This window comes from Panicum hallii, chromosome 2 (assembly GCF_002211085.1).
Source record: "Panicum hallii strain FIL2 chromosome 2, PHallii_v3.1, whole genome shotgun sequence".
NCBI classification, from domain to species: domain Eukaryota; kingdom Viridiplantae; phylum Streptophyta; class Magnoliopsida; order Poales; family Poaceae; genus Panicum; species Panicum hallii.
Genome location: NC_038043.1, coordinates 54,528,555 through 54,551,279, shown reverse-complemented (window position 1 = coordinate 54,551,279; position 22,725 = coordinate 54,528,555). Strand labels below are relative to the sequence as shown.

Sequence of the window (22,725 nt, the reverse complement as noted above, 5' to 3'; positions counted from 1 at the left end):
GCTACGCTACTACGCTAGCGTTGCTGTCTCGTTCTTGGTGCGGAGCATGCAGGCGGCTGAGTGAGAAAGGGCCTGCAGCATCGGATCTCTTGCGTGCAAGCACGTGTGCCTCACGTTATTTGATTCTGTATTTTTCTCTTTTTTTCCTGAAGAGCTGAGTGAGAAGGGGCAAAGGGCATCACCTTTTCTCAGGTCTGTTGTGGAGATCTGAAATGTAAATTGCTCCGCTAACTAGTATTGGGTTCGATTCAATCCCCAAGCTTGGACGGTTCAGTGTTATGATCAGGACAACTGATCATTTGCGCGGACATCTCAGTGAGCTTGTGTAGTTCATGGAGGGTGAAACCATGCCTTTGTAAATTGCACCTGATCTTGGGTTGGAGTGATGCAATCGGAGCCACCATGAAAAACACTTCATATTCAGCTGCACATGCAGCCTATGCCAAAGACTGCTGACTCCGTGAACAATTGTATTCTTCGTCCTGGTGTAGTGCCCGTCCTGTTCTGTTCGCAATATCTTAGGTGCGCCCTTCTGAAGAATATATTGGCAGAAATTCCATCCTATACTAGGAAGAATATATTCTCGCTTGGCTTCGCGAGGTTCTTCTCAGCACACCTGGGTCATGATCGATGCTTTTTTTTTCTTTTTGGCAACGAATGGATAGATGTTCTCTGCGTGGGCCCTTATGCAAAGGAAGAACTGAAAAAGACAGAAGAATAGGATCTTAGAAAGATGGTCCTGATCGAGGGACAGATTACTTCAAGTGGGATGGTAGCAGATTACCTAGTAGGACTAGCATGATGGAGATTCCAACTCGTTGACTGACCAGGAAAAGGAGAGAGGACCAAAAAAAGTAAAAGCAGGGCAGAAGAATGCTAGCACAGTTGCAGGAGTATCAACAATCAGAAAGATCTGTAACCAGCTCACTCCAAAGAGTTCCAAGTTTCAGGGAAACATTACAGAATAGAGCTACACCTCCACTGGACTGCATGACACGAACAATTCCCTCACAAAATTCATGGATACCTACTGAGTTACCGAAAAAAGATGGTATAGACATATTCCAATACGCCGTCCGGTGTTTATACCAACAAATTACACCTTCCACCGGACTACACCAAGTTGTAAGAAAAAAAATGCTCTTTCGAAACAGGACCAGAAAAAAAAACCAACTTATTACAACAATGTACAGCAATGTAATTTCCAAAGTCCTAGGAGTCTAGGTAGGATCTTGTTATCTCACGTCTGTGCCCGGGTCTTTCTGGATAGAACCGAACCCATCATAGGGAAAACCGATTTCTTCCTCTGCAACTTTTGATTTGGAGCAAGGCTCTCGTAGCTACTTCCTGACATCTGTAGCTTGGACTCCTGCTCGCTGTGGTACGGATCCTTCTGTTCAACAAATACCCTAGATGGACCATTCAAAGGATTCACTGCGCGTTTCGCGGCTTCCAGAGCTCTGCGGCGCTGCTCATGGTCAGCTCTCCATTTCCTCAGTTCCTGCTCGGCAGCTAGTTTCCCTTTGTTCGCCCTCCCAGCTCGCTCCAATGCGATTTCAAGAGCTTCCTTCTTCTCATCCATTTCCTCGGATGCTTCCTTTAGTCTCTCAAGGCTCCTTGATTCCGATTCCTTTGCCGACACCACCTGTGCCAATGCTTCTGCCACACTCTCATTGGCCTGTTCTTCAGCTTCATGTGCTCTCTTGCTGAGTTCATAGTATTCGCTTAAAGGAAGCGTCACTTGTCTCGGGGAATCCTTAACGTCTCTCGCCTCTTTGCTTTCTTGCAACGCTTGAACAGCCGCGAGCGCTAGCCTCTCCGATGCTACGGATGCTTCTGCTTCTTTTACAACAGCAGATAGCCTGGTCTCTGCTGTAGCTGCCGCAGCCTTGGTTTGCTTGAAGTCCTCCTTGGCCTTCGTCAGCTCCTCTTGAGCTGACTGAGCTGCTACCTTGGCATCCTCGGCCTCCTGAGTCGCTTGCTGTAAAACCATGGGAAGCTCCACCATCTTTTCTTGGGCCTCAGCTTCCTTGGACCTAACAGATTCTATCTCTCGTTTCGTCCGGTTGAGTTCATCTTCTAGTGAAGAAACTGCAACGGATGCCATAGCCTCCCCCTGTTGTAACGAGACAAGTGAAGCTTTCTCACTGTCTAGTTCTGATCTGAGTGTTATGGCAGCAAATCTTAACACATTGGCCTCAGCCTTTGCCTTCTCAATGTTCGCTTTGACCTCCTGAAGCTCTTTCTGTTTTGATGCTAGAGCTTCCTTAATCGAATTGCTAATTTGCTTAGCACCTTCAGCCTCATGCTCCTTGGAAGCTCCTTCAGCTTCTTCGATCAGTTTGTTCTCCATATAGGCAGACAGCTCTTTGTTGAGGCTAAGCAACTTGCCCAAATTTGCATCTATATTGAGCCGCATATCATTATTGGACGCGAGCTTACTCTCTAGTTGTTGCAGCTCCTCTTGTGCCTGACGCAACCCTCTCTCCCAAGCAAGGCAATCCTGCTCTTTCACCAATGCAGCACCGATCCTGCGTTCCTCTGCCTCATGATGTGCAGCATGGGCCAACTCAAGAGATCCTTTAGATGCAATCAATTCTAAAGTCAGTTCCTCCACTCGCTTCTCAATCTCCTTTCCTGCAGATATAACCTCTTCTGCTCTTTTTATTGCAGTGTCTCTTTCATCGATTAGGGTAGCATATTGTTCATGTACTGACCTCAACTCCTCTTTTACTGACTTAAGTTCAGCAACAGCCTTTTCATGTCTTTCTTTAGCGACTTCCATTTGCGTCTTGGCTATCGCACTAGTTTCATCAGCTATTCCATGCTCAATTTCTTGTGCCCTGAGTTGTGCAAGCTCAGAATCTTGCTTTGCCTGAGCTTCTTCAACCTGTACTTTCTCCAGGTGATGCTTCAGCTCCTCAATGAGTCTCTTGGTGTGCTCTAGCTCATCAACAACTTGAGATTTAGCCATCTCAGCGGCTTCTAGTTCCTCCTTGCAAAGTGGAATTTCTGTTCGAATCTTTTCAAGTTCAAGTTGTATGAGCTTGCGTCTCTGCATGCAAAGGAAAAAAAAACTTTTTAAGTGATCTACTGTCTGACAAAAAATTGACTATGTAAAACACAATTTCAGTTCCATAACTATAGTTCTTTGATTTATATGTAGTGTTAATTTATCAAGAACTACCTCGATCATCTGAGCTTTATGAGCTTTCCAATCAACAATTCCTCCAAACTTGGTGACAGCTTCCCTAACAGACTCAAAAGGCGCAGCAGTGTCAACAAGGCCTCTGTATGGACTTTCAGGTGCTGTTTCTGAATCTTCTTTCCTTTTCAGCTTTCTAGCCATATCAGTCTGATAATGTGTCTTATCTTCTTTGGGTTGCATTTCAGCTCTTAGCATAGCTCCAGTGCCGTTTGGGACATTTACAGGCATACTGTTCACTTCAATTGCATCTGCTGGAGGAGGAGGATGTGCCTTATCATTTGTTGAGCTTATGAATGCCTCAGTTCGTCCTGAATTAGTAAGTATTTCAGGACCTGTATCTGAAGGCGCATTTGATTCCACATGGTCTTCTGTTAGATCAGGAAGCCGCATTTCTGGGACCTGTAAGGATGAATCCGAACTATCAGCAATGAGATTGTATGTGGATTAGAGTTCTCAATTGCTTCTTATGCTGACTTCACCTCATGTCCCCTTGGCCCCTCGTGAGCACTATCGCCAGGAACTTCCTTGGCTGCAGAAGTTGGTAAATCGACTGAAGTTTCTAGACTTCCTATTGGAGATGAAGATGCATTTGCAGAATAGTCCTTTGAGTTACTCTCTTCGGTGGCATAAGTCGATTCCATTCCTTAGCCTTTTCTCTAGCTCCAACTGGTTTGCTCCTACACATTATTTTGCAAAGAAAATGTTAATAAGGTGGAGAAAACATGATTGTAGCACATAGATAAGCACTAAAAGTTTGCAAAGTGTCATGGTATTATCATGACTTCACGAGAAGTAGCATTTTCATTACAGACTTTTGAGTGGATTAAAATTAAAATATTCAGGAAGCTGTCACCATTTGCCAGGTTTTTATTTCATAGAGTCAGTTATATCAATGTCATCAGCCAGTACAAGAAAACTTCACTGGGTCCAGTCTTAAATATTCACTAATCATTGTCCAGCTGACATCGAACCAACTTTGTGTCTGCAATGATTCAGCCGCTACTGCACCGAACTTGTATCTTTGCATTACCTAATTCAACTTTTTTCTAACGAACAAAAGCAGACATCCAGACAAAACCTACCCGTTTTCCTAGCACCAAAAAGGCTAAAAGCAAAACAAAAATGCAGTGCCGGGCCAGGTGAGCCAACAACTTCATTATTTGCTAACAATAATGTGCGAAAGTCCCTAAATAAATAGCTCAAACCGTGTTAAACTCTATCTGTACTGAATTTGGATGTTTGACATCCATTTAAATTTTCTCATCCGTACAGGTCCAAGTATATTGTAAGTTTGCGGCTTGCAAGTTTTAAGATAAAGTTCATACACGTGTATGTAGGTAAAGTACAATATTACGGTGGGACCACAAAATCTCTACCAAACAAGATGAAACATGCTGCATGTAGGTTATTGAACTGATTAATCAAAAGAGTTAATTGTGAGATTCGTTAAAAAAAATTAATTGCGAGGACGGCAGAGAACTTGTCATCCCTTTCTTCCACGAAAACATTAGGAAAAGCGAAAAGCTTTCCTCTGTCCATAGATGATTTCAATTTCATGGCGCCTACGGCCTATGCAACCGAGCTGTCTGTCCCAACTCCCAATCCATGGACTGAACCATCAGCAAAATGAAAAAGAAAAAGTATCTTTTTCAGTGGCTATGCTTGATTCCTACTCCTGTTCCAATCCAAGAACAGAGAGACTCCCTGCAATTATGGCGCCTAAGAGAGTAAGGCTCCCTGAACCAAAACGAAACGCGAAAGGGAGCAGAGAGCGATTCGTAGCAGTTCATCCAGACAAGAGGAAGAAGAACCATGAACTCAGAACCATCACACCCGCCAACAGCAAGCCCGGAAAATGGAAGCCAAATGAACCGCGGATTGCAGCGGAAGGGGAGGGCGGAGACTTACCCGATCGCGCGGAGGAATTTCCTTGCGGGCGAAGCGAGTGGGAGGCTCCTTTTGCGGCGATTTGGATCTCCGCTCTTCGTGCTCGCGATTGATTCTTCTTGGCTTGCCTTTTTTGCTGTTTATTCTGAGAGGCGCGGGGGTGTACGTGTGTGTATGTGCTGCTGGGTTTGTCTGGCTCGCGACTCCACTGGTCGGTTGGACACATGGGATTAGTGCGAGAAGTGGATGGGACTCCTTTTGCGGAAGCAGCCTCTAGCTCTACTGAAATTACACAATTAATCAAAATACACATTTTGTTCCTTGTAAATTTCTAAGAAAATTCCGCTAGATTTGGTGACATCAGAAAAACCCGCAAAGCACGAGGTGCGAAACGGAAACCTTCCTCCAGGTTAGCGATCGGCTAGATTTGATTTGATTCCCGGCCGGAACAACCCCTCCTCCACTAATCAATTCCCGTGCCCTCCCCCAAAGCCGGGTGATTTGCGGAGTGGACGAAGCAAAGCACAAGATTCCAGCCGCGAGCACGGCGGGCCCGCTGGGTCGCCCTCCGCGGCGAGTCGGCGGCCGATCCCGCCGTCGGTTCCCGCTAAGATCGGGAAGCGGACGGCGCGCGCGGGTCGCCGGGGCCCGAGCCGAGCGCAACGTCCTGGGGCGTGGACTTTCCGTGGTGGCACTTGTACGCGAGCGCGTCCCCTCCCCTCCGTTCCGTGCTCCGGGTACGCGTCCGTAGTAACTTGATGCTGCTGCTTTAACTGCGTCGGCGCGTGCATGGCAAACTACTTCCAGAGCGCCGTTGGCCTGGTGGATAGGGCAGGCATCCCTCCCGGTCCCGGGCACGGGCATGGGAGGTGTCTGATGCATTCGGAGCCCGCAGTGAATGCGTCACCAAAGCCACCGCGCATAGAGGGAGTGTCGAGTTATGGCCGGACGCCTCGCATACTGGTACAAGTAAAATGCTTTGTTTGATTTCTTTCTCGCGGTAAAATTCTTACAGCATGTTCTACTAGGCAGATCATCAGCCGGCAGCAGCGCATGCTTTCTTTTTTTTTGTGCGTGCTAGACTGCTAGTGTGACTGACACTGACTACGCGGACAGCGTCATTAGCCGCCAGTAGCCAGCCGGCCAGAAGAAAGCTGCAGGGCACGGCCGCCCGACGGGTTGATGCTTGATGATGGATGGCGCAACGGGACGAGCGAAATAATTGCGTGGCAACAGCGACGCGGGGGGGACGTGGACGGAGACGGAACTAGGAGGAGGAGCCCGGAGCCGCGCGCGCGGACGAACGGCGAGCAGATACCGAGATACGGATGGGTGGCCGCCGCGCGGTCCGCGTGCTCCGAGCCCCGCGGCCGGAGCCGTTGCCGCGCAGGGGTCCCCCTCCCTCCCACTGTGCACTGTGCAGAACGACAGGGCCCTTTTCACACTCTGGAAGCGGGGGCTCAGCTTTCTACGCTGACACGGCAGGAAAAAGAAGCGGAATGGAGACTGTGGCGTTGTTGGCCGCTCGAGTCTGTCTCCTCCTCGCCGTCGTGGGCTTCCTTCCTTCCTTCCGAGTTCCGGCTCTGGCAGCAGATCTCGTGGCCAACGGACGTGTCGTCCACTTGCGAGGAAGGGCTCGGCAGTAGGTGGCCGCGGCTGCGATCCACGCATGCCGACTTTGCGGAGAGAATGTCCAGGCTGCAGGCTCGGTTCACCGCTCAACGGCAGCAAGCCAGTGACCGTTGCGTCTTTGGAACCCTGCCTGCCAAGTGCCAATGCGGCAATTCCTGATGAAATAGGCTAATCCTCCACGCTTGATTCTCTTCGTCTGCACAGGTTAGTTGGGAGTTGGTGGCCAGACCGTAGCTACCGGCCCAGCCAACCAGCAGACACTACCGGCCCAACTTTAGAGCCAGCCAACCCAACCAGCAGATCAGCAGACACTACCGCCCGTAACGGGCACCGCTCACAATTCACAAACTGATGATGGGACATCAATATTTATTCTTATACGAGTCTTTAGAACAGCTAAGAACATCATATGCCACTGTGAAGCACAACTTCAGAGTGACTACAGCAGCGAACACGTTAACAGCACAAACGGTAGCTATAGAACAACTGCACAACATCGAGCACCCGCACAGAAATAAAGTTTACTGGTCCTCATTGTCATCCTGGTGAACTCGTCCAAGTCAGTCTCGCCATCACCTGCGACGAACGCCGTAGCTGGTCCTCCTCATCATCCTGGTGAACTCGTCAAAGTCAATCTCACCGTCACCTGTGACGAACCAGAAACCAAGTTACAAATCACACGGTTTCTTCAGTTGGGGAAAAAAATTGTACGAGGGTCTTTCTAGTTTTGCACACACACAAACACACACACACACACTCTGAAGGATGTCAGAACAAAGCTAACCATTTCTATCCGCCTCTTGCACCATGTCCTGGATCTCTTCAAGGGTGAGATTTACACCCAGCTCTTTGGCAATCCGCTGAATATCAATGTTTGAAATCTTTCCCTGCAAGGATAACATAACATACTTGAAGAGTTACAGTAGCACTCTCCGAGGGGAATACCATGTTAGAATTTGGAACAGTTGTACCTAAGTATTTTGTGTTTCCTAATCTCAGTCAATTCCATTAAACAAGAGAGAATATGTTACTAAAATTTTGCACCCACGACGCTAGGGAAGAGAGCATGCGAAAATGTATAAGAAGCAATAATTAGTTATCATTTTTAAGTTGTCAAAACCACTTGAGGGATTGTCGACTAGAGAAGAAATCTACTCGCTCATTATCTAATATATGAAGCTGACATACTTGAAAACATTGAAATCTACTAGATCAGGCAAAATGTTAGTCCAGTACAATCATACAAAAATCATGGGTTGCAGGAAGGAAAGAGCAATGGTGCTTTACATTTCTATCTTGGTCAATAATGCGGAATGCTTTCGTAAGCTCCTCTTTGCTATCCCTTTCTCCGATTTTGGCAGTCATCATGTGCTCAAACTCCTCATAGTCGATCGCACCACTGCCATCTTTGTCAACATCGGCAATCATTTGGTCGATTTGCTGCAGTATCCAGAAGAAACGAGTGGAAGTGTTACTTCAAGGGATTTCCTCAATAGAAGAATGCAGAGCCATGCTACACAGAACTAAAAATATGAGGCACTGTGGCTCTGATTTCATGATGGGCAACATATCATGGCCAGTAGGCTTCGATTTCATCAACAAGCTAATTCTAAGGTGAAATAAAAGATAGGGTTTAAAGGAAATGCTCAGTGCAGCAATATCAACAGGAACTGTGCCTCACTGCACAACTTTGTGCTCATTCAAAGACTAATTACGTGAGATTGCAATATCAACTCGACCAACATGAATGGAAGAGCTATGGCATTTGCCATATGGCTAATCGGCATTTCTGGGACTGTAGAGGGGGCAAGAAACAACTGCAGTGCACTTTCTAGATGGTGTAAAACAAAGGATTCGCTAACGGGAGGAACAATACCTCTCCAGTCATCTCGAATCCCAAGGCTCTGTAAACGAAAGAAATAATTTCAGTCACAGTTGCACCTCGTCCATTAAAATGAAATTGGAAGCCTTACCTTTCTCCAAAAAAAAGAAGAAGAAAAAGACATTGGAAGCCTTACCTCATGGCAACATTGAGCTCCTTGGCATCGATGGTTCCTGTGACATACAAATGTTTGAGTAAGATATCAGTTCCAAAATGAGGAAAACAGTGGAACGGGAAACCCCAGAGGAAATTGTCAATACCAGAGTTATCAGTATCAAACAGATCAAAGGCTTCCTTTATTTCCTGCCTCTTCTGCTGGGTGAGGCCATGAGGGCGAGTCCTAGGCCTCTCTCCGGGAGCGGACCCAGCGTAGGACATGGTTGCTTAGGGTAATATATACACATCGTAACTGGGTCAGATTCAGATCCGAGTACAAATAGCTTACTTTTAAGGTCTGGGACGCTCCGATTCGCACAGCAGGAAGGGAAGAGAGGGGGAGGGCATACCTGGTGGGTGCTCGTCGCCGGCAAAGGGCCCGTCGAAGACCGAATTGCGCCGCCGTTCGCCCAGTCGTTCGCCGCCGGGAAAGGAAGACCAAGAGAGGAGAGAGAAGGGAACGGGGGAAGAAACAGAGACGAAGACGAGGGGGAAGGAGCAGGCACGCGTTCGGCGCTGCGCAGTGCGGGTGGCCGATTTTGTTTCGGCCTGCTGCGTCATCACGAGATTTGGCCCGATTGCGGCCCATTTTTAGCTTTTTCTTTTTTTTCTTTTGATGCGTGAGGATGGAATCTGGCAGGAATTTTTATCACATGAATCTTAAACCATGTTACTGCTTGATAAATAGTGACTACTTCTCTCGTATTATTCTCTCTCTCTATCCTATCGGCCAATGCTATGGAGAGCGGCTTAACGTCTGATCTACTTTAGCTACTGTGCTTTGGAAGTAAAGAGCCAAGCTGCTAGATGCTTCGAAGCCAGCGTGTGTTGGGAGAGGCCACGACGTCCGAACTGCTATAGAAATATAGAATATCTTCGGTAGAAGAAAGAGGACGGAGCCGATGCTAGTAGCTCGATTCGGTTGCGTCAAGATACCTACATGCAAAGGTATATTTCCATTAGGGCAGCAAAAATTGCTCGTGACTCGTTAGCTCGCTCGGCGACTCGCAGCCGGTTTGGTTTAGCTTGGTCCAATTCCTAACAAGCTGAGCACAAGGTTGCGCTTGTTAGTATAACGAGCGAGTTCAAACCAGCTCGCGCGCCGCTCACGAGCCAAACGAGCTATGCATACAATATGATTTCCATCTACGTTACACGCTGTCTAGAAGCCAACACTCGGTATTTCCTTTATGCTTTTGTACTTGTTCAATATCCACTGAATGGACCCATCAATTTAGGTATACGAGAGATCAAGATTCAGTATTTCGTAACCTTTTAGCTTATGATAGGCTAGTTTATGGACATATGTTATTGATGGAAGATGTATAGTTGATGGTATCACTTATGGAATTGTATATGGTCCTGAAAATATGGAAATGGAGCCATATATTATTCTATTATTTTTTATTTGATCTTTATTGATGTATATCACCTAGAAGAGTATGTCAGTGTTTGGCTCGCAAGCTGCCCGAGCCAGTTCACGAGCTGATCCGAGCCGAGCCCTGCAGGCTTTTATGTTCGTTATCCCTGTAGGCTTTTATGTTCGTTAGGATAACGAACCGAGCCGAGCCAAGCCAACTCATTATCTTAACGAGCCCCTGCAAGCTTTTATGTTCGTTAGGATAACGAACCGAGCCGAGCCAAGCCAACTCATTATCTTAACGAGCCGGACCGAGCCAGCTGGCTCGTTATCCGGCCCTAATTTCCACTCTTTTTATACAACTATTGGCTTTGGTATCAACAAAGAAGGACCTGGCTAAAGTACGGCCATATTTTGAAAGGTCACTCTAGTACATCAAAGAGCCTAGTAACATGAGCAAAATTCCACCCTAGTTTCCTGTTCATGCTTATTTGTAAAACTAACCAGCAAAATCAAACACAAACTTTTTTCAAAAAAAACAGACACAAACAATAAATTGGGAAAAATGCTTATTGGAATCATATTATTGCCCATCTATAATAATATTATTGCCTAATTTCTATCGCCTAAAATGCTTACCTAGTGCTGATATTTTTGTTGTTACATATGGGAAACATGCTTATTGGGAACCATATTATTGCATAACTATAATAATATTATTGTCTAATTCCTACCTATAAATTGCCTAAATAACCAGACACAACCTCAATTCCCTTGGCCCCGAAGTAACGGGAGCCGACGGCGAGCTTGTGAAGGCTGGCGGCGGCGGCGGCGAGCGCGGCGACCCCGTCGTCGGTTACCGCGCGCAGGGAGCGGAGTTTAAGGCGGGGCAAATCCGGACTTAGGCGGTCAGCGACGAGCGCGAGGGCCGGGTCGCTGATGCTCTCGGCGCGGCGATCGCACTTGAGTGCGAGCTTGGAGACGGCCGAGAGCGCGTGAGGAGACGGGGCAGCGCTTCGTCATCAAGGAAGCGTCAAGGGAGCAATGTCCGAGCGTCGAGCGCGAGGTGGAGGCGGGAGGCGGCCTCGACGGCATGCCAGCGGCGGCTGACGAGGGAGCAGCGCTTGCGGTCGCCGGATTCGAGTAGGCCGAAGACGAGGGCGAGGAGCTCCTCGAGGAGGTCGGCGGTGTGGTCCTCCCCACCAGCGGCCTCGGCGATGGAGGCGAGAAGCTGCAGCTGCGGCGCGGCGAGGGCCGGCGAAGGGGACGGGAGTGGGGCAGGGGCTCGCAGCAGCATGGACGCGGAGGGGCACTGGCCCATGGGACGGCGGCGGCAGATCTACCGAGGAAGAGGAAAGGGGCACGATAGAGGCGTAGGTAATGCGGCCTGCTGTAAAGAAATCATTACCATCAAGAAAAGCAAAATTTTGGCTCGCGGTTATGTTTCGTGAAGAAAATCAAATTGTTTATCTAGAATAGGCAGCTCCATTCTTTGAAATTCCGTTTGGAAAAACCTATCCCAAAGTCCAAACGGGTCCTAAACCATCTTCACGACTTCACCCGCCGACTACCGTTCCGCCGCCGCCACCAGTCCACCACCGCCGGAACGCCATGGTGGTCGTCTCCCACCTGCAAGCGGCCCTCTCCCGCATCGTTCGCTCCCGATCCCGCCTTCCTGCATCCCCGTACGCCACTCCCCTCGTCTTTCCCCACCGCCTCCTCCCCTCTTCCGCCGCGTCCTCTTCCGACTCCTTCTCCGTGAAGGACTACCTCGTTTCCCGCTGCGGCCTCACCCAGGCGCAGGCGCTCAAGGCCGCCGCGAGGCTCTCCCACCTCCGGTCCCGCGCCAAGCCCGAAGCCGTACTCACCTACCTCGAGAGTACCCTCGGCGTCCCCGCCGCCGACGTCGGAAGGGCCGTCGTCATCGACCCAAGTTTCCTCTGCTCCAACGTGGAGCGGACCCTGGCTCCGCGCGTTGCCGAGCTGCGCGGCCTCGGCCTGTCGCAGGACGAGATCGCGCGCCTCGTCCCCCTCGCCCCCAACTCCTTCCGTTCCAAGTTCCTCCGCGGCAATGTCGAGTTCTGGCTGGCCCAGTTCGGATCCTTCGACAGGCTCCTGCATGTCCTTAGGTGGAGCTCCGGCCTTCTCACGATGGATCTCGACAAGACTGCCAGGCCCAACGTGGCGTTCCTCCGGCAATGTGGCCTGGACATTTCTAAGGTTGCTTGTACCACTCTGTTCTCCACTCGGCTGTTCACTATGAACCTGGAGGTTTTCAAGGAGACTGTCCAGCGAGTGGAGGAGTTGGGCATAGATTGTGGCGCGAGGACGTTCCGCCAGGCGCTTGCTATAGTTGCTCTTACTGGCAAGGAGGTTGTCTCTAGGTGAATACAGCTGTTACTCAGCGTTGGGTTCTCGAAGGATGATGTGCTGGCGATGGTGAGGAAGCAACCTCGCGTTCTGGGTATGTCTGAGAAAAAGCTTCAGGGAAATATGGATTTCTTGGTGAGGGATGTCGGTCTGGAGCTACCATATATTGTGCGAAGGCCAGCACTGCTCATGTATAGTGTTGAGCGGCGATTGTTGCCCCGGCATAGCTTGCTTAAAGTTCTCAAGGCGAAGGAACTCTTGAAGAATGACCTGGACTACTATTTTACCGCCTCGCTGGGTGAAAAGATTTTTGTGGAAAAGTTTGTGCACCGTTTCGAAAAACAAGTCCCAGGCCTCATCGACGACCATGCCTCCAAATGCTTGGGGAAGGTGACGAATGGAATTGCATAGCCAAAAGACTGAATTGGATGTTGCTGAAGTAGTGGAAAGGACAAGTAGGCACTTTTACAAATTCAACACTAGTGCAAATGTTTCTTTGTTCACCATTTAGTTCCTGGTTGATACATATTTGCTTTGTAATCACTTTCTTTTTTTTTCGAGTCACGTATTAAGGGTGTATACTGTACCTAAATGACTCTAGTGGCAAGCTAAGTGCTCGGCTCAGGGTCAGTGAGCTTGTGCGGTAGTCATTAAAAAAAAAAAGAACACTTGTTGGTTACACCATTACATGGCTTTAGAAGAGTCTTTTTTTCCTTTGAAGAACAAGAAGCTGGGTCACACGGTAAAGCCCTGCCTTGTGCATACATATGCATTCATAGTACTTTACGCATATGTTCATAGTCATGTATATATCCATAAAAGACACACATGGGTGGGTTGTACTTGGTTTTTGTAGAGTTACTGCCTATCACAATAACCATTGCTAGAGCCTAACATGTCACTTGATGATGTGGTTAAATGATATTTCCGCATCTAAATCAGTCCCAATAGGCCCATATGATTTGCTAAAGATAAATAGGTGGACCATCTCAGAAGATTTTGTCGTATTCCCACTTTCTATGTGCTTCTTGCTCTTAAAAGTTTGCTTTGAACAATGTTTTATACAGTTCATTGGATCAGCTTCATAATAGATCGGTTGTCTGTTCCTGCAGGTCTAACGGTGACTGAATGTAGAGCAGCAGTATAGTGGTCCAGATCCAGGGTGCTGGTTTGCCAACCTACCATAACATGCAAGTTGTTTCTAACTGTCGGAGTGATGTGTATAATTCACTCACTGTGCAAGTTGCCTGTAATCTTCTGTTTTCCTCTGATTGTGTACCATGAGAAGAATTTGGATTTGAGTGGGTTGTTATTCTACTTTTTAGAATTTGGCTTATGTTATATTGTACCCACTCAAATTCACTCACTGTGCAAGTTGCCTGTTATCTTCTGTTCCCCTCTGAATGTGCTACCATGGGAAGAATTTGCATTTGAGTGGCTTGTTATTCTACTTTTCAGAATTGAGGTTATGTTATACTTTACCCTAAAAGATTAGCTTCTTCGTATTATAACCAAACCAAGGCAACATGTACCATAATCTCTCCAATTTTAAAAACATTGAGTAAACTCTATTGGACTTATAGCATTGGAGGGAGGTACCTGATGTGTTCTTGATTTGGCTAGAATGATTTACTCCGTCTTTGCTAATATTACCTCTGTTTTCATAAGCACACGTCCATTTTTTATGATACCTTTTGCAGTTCTTATCCTAACTCATAGCTTGGAGATTTGGACAATTTGTAAGAGCCAAGAACAATAAAGGTCATATGCCAGATCAAATTGAGAGCTGATAATTCACCTTTGCCACTGAAATATCTTTTGTATTTTCTTTTCTGAAGAATTATGGATGGTTAAAAGATGATCATGAAGGGCTGCTTTCTGTGAGAACTCATGTCAAAGGTGAATATTTTGACATGTTCTTTTAGAACAGAAAACCAAATAGAATGTCATCGTGCATGTTCCGTGAAATCACTGACAACGCTGAATAATTTCTGGTTAGTTATCCCCTTGATTTGTTCAGTTTTGTTATCAATACTACCTAATGCTAAATTTATCTGCATGAAATTTCCATTGCCTTTGCACAAATAAGCAGAAGTCTGACACCATGTTTCAAAATTTCACTTTTCACTATGCTGGTACAAGATTGAATGCTACCTTGGGTCTAATTTAATTGTTTAGGTTTTAGAATATCAGCACTGTCTTTAAGGCATACCTGTGACCATTATTTTATCTGAATATATCTTTGAATTTGTAGAAAAATTACAATGGTTTTTTTTTTCTGTTTTCATTGTGTACGAAGTTGAGATCCTACAATAACCATATGAACCGGCAGCAACCATCAGAATTTCGTCTCCACACCATGACAGATATGACAGTAAAATAATACGATGACACTCAATATGGCTTACAGACCCTAAACCATAGCCACTCAGAAACACAACAAAACCTTCAAAATCATCTCTAAATCAAACAAAAGTGGTATATCTAACAAACTATTTTGAGTTGCCAAACCAGCATGAAAGGTAGGCTAGTTTATGTTCCAAACTTGCCCTACTTCAGTTTTCCTCTCTGGTCTACAGCTCATGGTGATTCTATCAATTACTACTAGGTGAGTTTGTTTGTTAGCTGCAGAGAACACTCCGTGGACGTTAGGTTATCCTTTTGATCCATCATTTTTGCACATGGGAGATCTAGCTTCTGCATCCAGTGATCTAGCATCCACCTTCGATGTGCCATTATATTTATCTTCAGGTTTGTTGCTTGCAATGAGGCCTCCTACTTTTTGGCATTCTGCCTTCGCGGATAGAACCACCTATGAACCATGGGATGCGATCAAGAATGCATTCAATAAGGATGGAATAATGACAGCACAACTAAAAATGTGAAGACCGCTCCCTCCATTACAGCATTACCTGATCATCCCTCATAACTTTGTAAGATTTCAATCGCTTTTGGCTGCATCCTCTTCTTGATTCTCCAATCCCTTTGGTCTCCTCATCAAAGTTCTGATCCGACCCCTCTGAGTAAATGCACGAGTAGTTCTCTTGTAAAAATCTGGCCATGTCACTCAAGTAAATGAACTTAATACCTTTACATATTATGTATTCAAAATCTGGTGCCAAACTGATAAAGGTAAAAAAATAAAACAAAATATGAAGCACTAGAGGAACAAATCACATGATTCCCAGGGTACACTTATGCTGCTTAGACAGATAAGAAAACAAGATACTGAGAAAGATGATGCATTTTCCCAATCCACATATTCAACAATGGTATTGCACAGCTTATACTTTTAAGAAAATCAAATCAGGCGTGCACAAGTAAATACAGGTTTGGGAAATCAATTGTTGCTTATTTTTTTCGATAATCTCATAGAAGACAATAAATATTTGGAAAAAAATTGTTCCTTTTCTGAAGTAACTAGGGTCATATGTCATAGCATTTGCAAAAGGACATTCAACATATACCCCCTACCTGCACTCCTAGAAGGGGAATGTCTGTGCTTGCCAACATAGCATGTGGAACATTGTTCAGAGTTCGTTGCCCTTGCTTGGGAAATGGCTTCTTCTACAGGTTCGGTGGTTGATGCATTATCATCCATAGAATGGACTTTTCCATCTTGCTGGTTTCCACAAGAAGGTGAGTCCACAAGCTCAACCTTCATGCTGGTGTTGACTTTGTCAGCATCAACTATCCCACAAAATCCCTGCCACATGATACAAACGAAACACAGCAATTTGATTTGTTAGAACTATATCATTCCATTTTTTGTGTCAATGAATAAGGGAATGAGGCTTTTGCCTATACCTGATCAGGTTTGGCATATTTAACGATTTGCTTAGCTGACTTCACACGTCCACAGTATCTTGGAGAGAGATTGAACAGTCCCTTCAAACTGCGTTCACTGTCATGTAATTGGCTCACAAATGTTTCTTCCAATAATTGAAGATAGAGCATGTGCTTTTCATCTGTCCATCCCCTAGATGAGCATACCACCAGAACATCCTGGGACATGAAAGAAAGAACTTCATCACAGGCCGTCCAAAGAAAGAAATGGCTGATCAGAATTCTAACTCTGATCTGAGAAGTGAGTATATATGACAGAAGAACAACATGGTGGAACTATAGGAATACTGCTCAGGCGTTGCAGTTTTGATATAACAAGGCTTATATTCAGAAGGACATATGTAGAAGGCACATAGAATAGGCACCTCCATGACGACAGCAATACTAAAAAAATTTACCCAAACAAGCTGAATAGTCAACTACTCCCTGAAATTCCAAAGTATGACACCCAAAGCCACTGTCTATTGAATTACCCTTTTTTGTCCATGTCAACTTGGCCCCTTGAATGAAAATTCAGCAGAGCCGGTACCAAAAGATTTTGCACATCCCATCAATCAAGTTAAAGCAATTGAACTGAATTACTCAGATTTCAGATTGCATAATACAATTGTCCAACGAAACTGCCTTTTAATGTAAGAAATGGTCAAGTATCACGCTTTGACAGATGTGGCATAGACTTGATACTCTAGCAACTTTAGCATCCGATTCTCAGAATTTAATATGGTTCCCTCAAAAACCTCAGACAATCTCAATAATAAATGTAGACACAAAACATAACCCAAGCAATTTCGAAACACACAGCCTTACACAGGTATCAAAGCATTTTTTTGTGAGCAGCATATCGTTCCAGATGCTTATGCCCGACCTCTAGAATCACACGAAGATACCTTGTATCCCCTCAAAAGTCAAATCCCGCATGCTAAAAAAGGTATATGCTCTATGGTTCTTTCAAGGAACCGTGATTTGAAGTCCTTACTTGTTTGGATTCTCTCTCTTCCCCTTAGTCCCACCTAGATCTTATGCCCCCTGTTCCATTTTAAGCATTGCCTGTCACAGGATAACACCAAAGAGGTCCTAACGAATCAATCGGCTCGTAGCAACTAGTACAGCAGCTTCAGCACAACTCCTCTCAACATAAATCCAAATTTCACTCGGTTTCTAACATGAAGCTACAGGTAGCTCGCACGGATCACCCGAATTAATTGGAAACACCCCGCCTGAGCAGAGCAACGAAACGAATCCAAGTGGGGGGCACTATTACCGGCAGGCGCACGAGCTCCCGCAGATCGGCCGGCCCCTCGTCCATCATCTCCGGCCGCCCACGGGGAACAAAACCACCACCTGAAAATGCGCCAGCGCCGCATCAGAGCCTCGCACCAGCGCCCCCACGAGCACCAACGCACACGAGTAGACCGAACTGGAGAAGAAGGGTAGGAGGAGGAGGGGGAGGAGGGTTCGCGGACCCTAGCTCGTCGCCGGCGCCGCGGCGCGTCCTCCTCTTCAGGCAGGCCGCGACGGGAACGGAGCGGAACGCGGAGCGGTGGACCGGTCGAGGAGCGGGGACGGGCCGACGGCCGACTGGGGAGGGAACAAGCAGCCGCGGGGTTGCGCGCTTTTTACCCGTCCGCCGTGGCGCCGCTTTTCCACGTGGGCTGGGGGCGCGTCGCCGGTCGACGCTTGGTGAGAAATATCTCGGACCTGGCGTGCGCCGCCCGCGCTCTCTCTCTCTCTCTCTCTGCACTGCACTGTCACGCCTTCCTCGTGCCTTCCTTCCTTCCTTGTCTCCCCTCCGATGGCATCACGATATTCTTCTCCGGTTCTCCCCCTCGTGGATGATTCGGCGATGGCGTCGAACCGACTGGATGGTTGGTTGTCGCGGGATATTTTTGAGGCTATGACGTCACGCCTATCAGCGATGGTACTAGGTGCAAGTACAAGGTATAGGAGTGTATACACCTAGATTAGGTGGTGATATTTTCTCAACAATAATGCTGGACCAGCAGGTTATCATGTGATGTTTCAGTTCTACAACTGCCATCATCTTTTTCCTTCTCAACCATCGAGGTTGTCTTTACTGGCCTAGTAGTTGGGAAGCTAATGCTTGTTGCCACAGTGCTACGAGTAGTTTGAGATCGCTGTCACACCTGAAAAGACCGTATGATCCTTGCTGCATTCCACTGTCATTACGGTAATGACCCTTCCCAGCAGCGAGCAGCGAATGAGCCTGTGCTCGCTAGCTTGGCTTGGCCCGAGCAGCGAAGCAGATCAGAGCCGGGTCTCAGGGCAGGACAGATTGACAGATGATCTGCCAGGCAGAGGACGCCAGATATTTTCGCAGGCGCGGGGAATTAAAAATCCGATGCCGCCGCGGCACTGACGAGGCTGCCGGAGCGCTGACTTTATCCGCGTCCGGCGGCTCAGATATTTTCAGCCCAAGCCCATGTGGCACCAGGACCTGACCCCAGAACAGACATTTGGATGGTAATTTTTCCGGTAACTTCAAAACAGGGGCCAGGATAGGCTGCTGTTTGAGTCAAAAGCATATTGTACGTGGTAAATATTTGGAAGGAATTCACCGTCCCCAGACATGGGTACATGATCTACACAGTAGGATAAAGCTGAATGAATTATTTCACACTCGTGATCTGAGACTGACGTTCCAACGTTTCTAGAGGCTTGATACAGCCCAAAAATACTACACCACCAGCAAGAAGCTTTCAGCTGTCATTTAAATGGTTTATTCCTTGACACCATCTTTGATACAGACAGGGATGGGAAGAACTAGCGTAAAATGCCCAAACGCTCTTCACTCAGGTGGTCTCTGTGAAGCCGCCAGCTCTTCCATCCGTTGTCGCATTTTGTACTGCAGCATGGCTGGAGCACAGTCCAAAGGAGTTTCCCCTGTCCAACAAATTCATGGTGTTAGCACTTCCATCACTGAAACAAATATCTGTAGTTTCGGAGTTGGATGAGGGACTGAATATTGATCATAACTCAACAGAATGGAACTTAAGCTACTTTCCCCTTTAGGTCTAACTCCTAATTTCCTTTACAATGGCAATTTTTTGTGCGTAGAGCATTCAACAATATCATCAGAAACCAATATTGGAATGACAGGCTGAGAGAGTACATGTTCAGAATAACATGATCATTGACTAATCGACTATAAGAACACTTGGATGTAAGTCATTTAGTAACAATGTCATCAAAATTATAACACAAATGGGCTCAAATAGTAAAAGGAACCAACCTTGCCCATTTTTGCTTTGAACATTTGCTCCATGGTCCATGAGAATAAGGGCAATCTCAGTCTGGTTAAATAATGCAGCCTGCAATTTAACCACAGAGAGAAAAGGACATTACATGTGGATTTGCTTGTTCATACTCATATGTACTAATGTACATGGAAGACATGAAACACAAAAGAGCTTCTGTTGCACAAACTGTCATGCTGACATGCAAACGGGTCCTTAAATAGTATGCAGATTAGCCTCTATGCCAGGCAAATAAGTAAACAAATAAACCACAGATAATGACCGGTTTCCCTTGTTTGTGTTCTTTCTGATATTTCGTAGATATTCAGATTTCTTCAGTAATACAACACTCATATATGTTGTATGCTATTCTACTGCATCATCAGGTGCTGTAGTCCTTTCTGTGCAAATATTTAACTTCGATTATCTTGTATGATCAGACAATACACAAACAGTCGAGCAAATCATACAGAGATGCCTGAATATAACACAACCACAAAGAAGATATCAAAATGGCACATACCAAATGTAGCAAAGTAAATCCTTGTTTGTCGCAATAGTTGGAGTCCACTCCCTGGACAATGCTGGATGTAAGAACCAAGCTTGACAAGATGAGACAATAAAGAGAAATTATACCTGGCTAAGAAGTTTCTTAACACCCTTAACATCCCCACTTTTAATTGCCTCTCTCAGTCCCTACAAGGAGTAAAGACTATGTTACATAAAATCCTACTTTGCCAAGCCAGTTGAATAATGAAAAAAGGAGGAGAATATTTGATTTCTTCTACGGAAGAACTTACCTCCCCACTGACTTCATAGTCAGAAAGACCCTTATCATTGCTATCGTTGCTCATCAAGCCAATATTTAAGAATGAGCTTCAACAACAACAATGAGAACAAGAGGAGATCAAATGATCAGTTCAAAGTTCAAACGTCTGATTAATGATGCTTACTGCAGATACATTCAATCTCTACATTGCATAAGTACAAAAGACAAGGGAGTAAGCTAATGGCCAAACTTCAAAATATGGTTTTAGTTTTTGCTAGAAAAAGTTGGCTACTACAATAAATATTACACAAAAATCAGTAGAGGTAATAGATATGACCAAAATATTAATCATTCCACTTAAAAACAGCAAGAACCAGGAAGTGAGAAGTCCAACCAACCTTGAGTTGCTGCTAGAAGTAGCTGAAGCCTTCGGTTGGCTGCTAGCAGGCTTCTTGGGTTTTGGGTTTGATTGTGTGGTTGAGGAGGGAATGGTGCTGATATTCTGCTGCATAGGATCATTAGGACGATACAAACCTCAGCAAAGCGTTGATATAATTAAAACGGATTGCTGTACCTTTACAGGCGCAGGTTCCGGTTTTGGTGCTTCACATATACACAAAGGCATCCCACATTTGCACTCAATAATGGGTGCCGCACTCTGAACTGTTGAATTCTTCATAGGCAACGAAGCATCCTCCTTACCCAAACTTAGCCCTGAAAAAGAATCAGCTGCTCCAGAAATGCTCCCAGCTGATCCCGCATTACCAGCTCCTCCTTGGCTGCAATATCACAAGACAATGCCAGTTACATGCATACCCAAGCCAAGCTGCTTGCTTCTAAATAAAACATAAGTGACTGCAAAACCAAATTCCACCTCAAGATAACTGCTAAGAGGATGGATACCTCGAGGATTTTTTGTTGAAGCAATTGTAGCAGACTCTGACGTCGGTATATATCCCATACTGCGGTAGAGCCTGAAACAAGTTGAAGCTCAGGGTCAAACAGGCACTTCCAGTCTGCCAGAGCTAGACTAGGCATAGTTTGATATGTAGAACACATGATCTTCGGCTCCTTACCATGTGGTACGAAGAATGCTCGTGACAGAGCGTCCTTCCGCAGCTACGGCAATGATGCTGTTCGGGGGGGAGAGGGGGAAGTAAGTCAGTCAGTCATGCATGGTATCTTCAGTCCTCCGCTGCTACAATTAGCCGGGCCGATACATGATCCGATTCGTAGCAACAGAGCGGAGAAATTTACAGCAGACCGAGATCGATTCAGGGGTTATAGACAGATGTAGAGGATGGGATTCGTACACGGCGGCGGAAGGTGCTGAAGGTGCAGCGGCAGATGTCGCAGTGGGCGGACTCCTGGAAAGGCGGCGGCGTCTCCATGGCCTTCCGCTTCAGATGCGGCGGCGGATCTGGTCCCAAGCTGCTCCTGCTTACCTCGCTTCGCCGATCTGACGCGCAGGTGACACGGGAGCCGATTGATTGACGAACTTGCGAGACTGGGAGGGACAGGGTCACAGGGGGAAGCGGTGAGGAACGGGATCCTCTCAGGCATCGACGTCAGGGTTGCAGACCACCACGTCTCAGCCGTCCGAGCGAGATCGAACGGCTCAATGGCTTGCGTCGTTTCACGGCGTATTGCCTCAGGATTCTTTTTTTTTCTGAATATTACTTCCTCCATCTAAAAGATGCAACTCCCGCTTCCCAAAGAGTCAAATAATTTTAAATTTGACTAAATTTATATAAAAAGCTACTAACATTTATATTTACAAATAGATTTAATTTGAAGATATATTACATAACTAATCTAATGATACTTATTTTGTAACATAAATATAAATATTAAAAGCATATTGTGTAAATTTGGTCAAATTTAAAATTGTTTGACTCCTCGAGAAGCGAGAGTTGCATTCTTTTATAAATGGAGGGAGTAGTTACCGTCTTGTCACTATAGCGATTTTGCCCGTCCTTTTTTCCCCTCAATAAACTTTATAAATACTTGAAACTTTCACATTACTGGATTTTTCATGAAACTTTCACCCATCTTTTGCGTATTTGTAGCATTTTTTAGAAAACACATTGTCAAATGGCAAAATTAGATTCATACCATTGAAAGACCCATCTTTAGATATATACCATCAAAAATTTCAATTATAGATATATAGCATTAAAAGATTGAACGTTGCATTTACCATTACCATTGTCTTGGCTTCTGTTAGCATCATCGTTAGTTTTTCTTTTTCTTTTTCATACAGTATTAGGAAGTTCCAATTTTGCCCTTTACCGAAAACACATCAGCACAAGCGGCAGCCTGCCCCAAACTCACGGACTCTCGCCAACTCGTCCCCACGCG

At 46.0% G+C, this 22,725-nt stretch overlaps 4 protein-coding genes across 8 annotated transcripts; all 4 read right to left on the bottom strand.

Moving 5' to 3' along the window:
* Positions 1-894: 894 nt before the first annotated feature.
* On the bottom strand, positions 895-5,310 carry LOC112880379 (protein WEAK CHLOROPLAST MOVEMENT UNDER BLUE LIGHT 1-like). Its single transcript, XM_025944963.1, has 4 exons — positions 5,117-5,310; positions 3,688-3,885; positions 3,188-3,607; positions 895-3,055 (listed from the first exon to the last, which is right to left on the bottom strand). Exons 2-4 carry the CDS (start codon positions 3,847-3,849, stop codon positions 1,241-1,243), a joined length of 2,397 nt encoding a protein of 798 aa, XP_025800748.1. The 5' UTR covers positions 3,850-3,885; positions 5,117-5,310; the 3' UTR covers positions 895-1,240.
* Positions 5,311-7,066: 1,756 nt separating this feature from the next.
* Positions 7,067-9,341, bottom strand: LOC112881483 (probable calcium-binding protein CML13). 2 transcript variants are annotated; one of them, XM_025946189.1, is made up of 7 exons: positions 9,116-9,341; positions 8,870-8,992; positions 8,746-8,782; positions 8,604-8,631; positions 8,015-8,167; positions 7,512-7,614; positions 7,067-7,373 (listed from the first exon to the last, which is right to left on the bottom strand). In XM_025946189.1, the coding sequence occupies exons 1-7, from the start codon at positions 9,324-9,326 to the stop codon at positions 7,300-7,302; spliced, it is 729 nt and encodes a 242-aa protein (XP_025801974.1). In that variant the 5' UTR covers positions 9,327-9,341; the 3' UTR covers positions 7,067-7,299. The 2 variants fall into 2 exon arrangements, with proteins under 2 accessions (XP_025801974.1, XP_025801975.1); XM_025946190.1 differs by having other exon boundaries at positions 8,870-8,989.
* Positions 9,342-14,839: 5,498 nt separating this feature from the next.
* LOC112883565 lies at positions 14,840-18,050 on the bottom strand. Of its 2 annotated transcripts, none has more exons than XM_025948878.1 (6): positions 17,805-18,050; positions 17,603-17,682; positions 16,303-16,500; positions 15,963-16,201; positions 15,408-15,549; positions 14,840-15,307 (listed from the first exon to the last, which is right to left on the bottom strand). In XM_025948878.1, exons 2-6 carry the CDS (start codon positions 17,648-17,650, stop codon positions 15,149-15,151), a joined length of 786 nt encoding a protein of 261 aa, XP_025804663.1. In that variant the 5' UTR covers positions 17,651-17,682; positions 17,805-18,050; the 3' UTR covers positions 14,840-15,148. The 2 variants fall into 2 exon arrangements, with proteins under 2 accessions (XP_025804663.1, XP_025804664.1); XM_025948879.1 differs by having other exon boundaries at positions 15,408-15,514; positions 15,970-16,201; positions 17,805-17,950.
* Positions 18,051-18,866: 816 nt separating this feature from the next.
* LOC112880758 (vacuolar protein sorting-associated protein 27) lies at positions 18,867-21,910 on the bottom strand. Of its 3 annotated transcripts, none has more exons than XM_025945516.1 (10): positions 21,678-21,904; positions 21,441-21,497; positions 21,268-21,338; positions 20,939-21,143; positions 20,763-20,869; positions 20,396-20,471; positions 20,232-20,291; positions 20,119-20,169; positions 19,592-19,670; positions 18,867-19,242 (listed from the first exon to the last, which is right to left on the bottom strand). In XM_025945516.1, the coding sequence occupies exons 1-10, from the start codon at positions 21,753-21,755 to the stop codon at positions 19,148-19,150; spliced, it is 879 nt and encodes a 292-aa protein (XP_025801301.1). In that variant the 5' UTR covers positions 21,756-21,904; the 3' UTR covers positions 18,867-19,147. The 3 variants fall into 3 exon arrangements, with proteins under 3 accessions (XP_025801301.1, XP_025801302.1, XP_025801303.1); XM_025945517.1 differs by having other exon boundaries at positions 20,763-20,866; positions 21,678-21,902; XM_025945518.1 differs by lacking the exons at positions 18,867-19,242; positions 19,592-19,670 and adding an exon at positions 19,677-19,996 and having other exon boundaries at positions 21,678-21,910.
* Between the last annotated feature and the right edge of the window lie 815 nt (positions 21,911-22,725).

What these genes read in the sequence shown, in the direction of transcription:
- LOC112881483 (XM_025946189.1), bottom strand. Translation starts at nt 9,326, where the DNA reads ATGACGCAGCAGGCCGAAACAAAATCGGCCACCCGCACTGCGCAGCGC. An exon ending in CGGCGACGAGCACCCACCAG is followed by an intron (nt 8,993 to 9,115) that starts GTATGCCCTCCC and finishes TATTACCCTAAG; the next exon opens with CAACCATGTCCTACGCTGGG. An exon ending in TTATTGACCAAGATAGAAAT is followed by an intron (nt 7,615 to 8,014) that starts GTAAAGCACCAT and finishes TTATCCTTGCAG; the next exon opens with GGAAAGATTTCAAACATTGA.
- LOC112880758 (XM_025945516.1), bottom strand. Translation starts at nt 21,755, where the DNA reads ATGGAGACGCCGCCGCCTTTCCAGGAGTCCGCCCACTGCGACATCTGC. An exon ending in AGCATTCTTCGTACCACATG is followed by an intron (nt 21,339 to 21,440) that starts GTAAGGAGCCGA and finishes AACTTGTTTCAG; the next exon opens with GCTCTACCGCAGTATGGGAT. An exon ending in ACTTCTAGCAGCAACTCAAG is followed by an intron (nt 20,472 to 20,762) that starts GTTGGTTGGACT and finishes TTGTTGTTGAAG; the next exon opens with CTCATTCTTAAATATTGGCT.
- LOC112880379 (XM_025944963.1), bottom strand. Translation starts at nt 3,849, where the DNA reads ATGGAATCGACTTATGCCACCGAAGAGAGTAACTCAAAGGACTATTCT. An exon ending in AGGGGCCAAGGGGACATGAG is followed by an intron (nt 3,608 to 3,687) that starts GTGAAGTCAGCA and finishes TCATCCTTACAG; the next exon opens with GTCCCAGAAATGCGGCTTCC. An exon ending in ATAAAGCTCAGATGATCGAG is followed by an intron (nt 3,056 to 3,187) that starts GTAGTTCTTGAT and finishes CTTTGCATGCAG; the next exon opens with AGACGCAAGCTCATACAACT.
- LOC112883565 (XM_025948878.1), bottom strand. Translation starts at nt 17,650, where the DNA reads ATGATGGACGAGGGGCCGGCCGATCTGCGGGAGCTCGTGCGCCTGCCG. An exon ending in GGGAGCTCGTGCGCCTGCCG is followed by an intron (nt 16,501 to 17,602) that starts GTAATAGTGCCC and finishes TTCATGTCCCAG; the next exon opens with GATGTTCTGGTGGTATGCTC. An exon ending in TCTAGGAGTGCAGGTAGGGG is followed by an intron (nt 15,550 to 15,962) that starts GTATATGTTGAA and finishes TGACATGGCCAG; the next exon opens with ATTTTTACAAGAGAACTACT.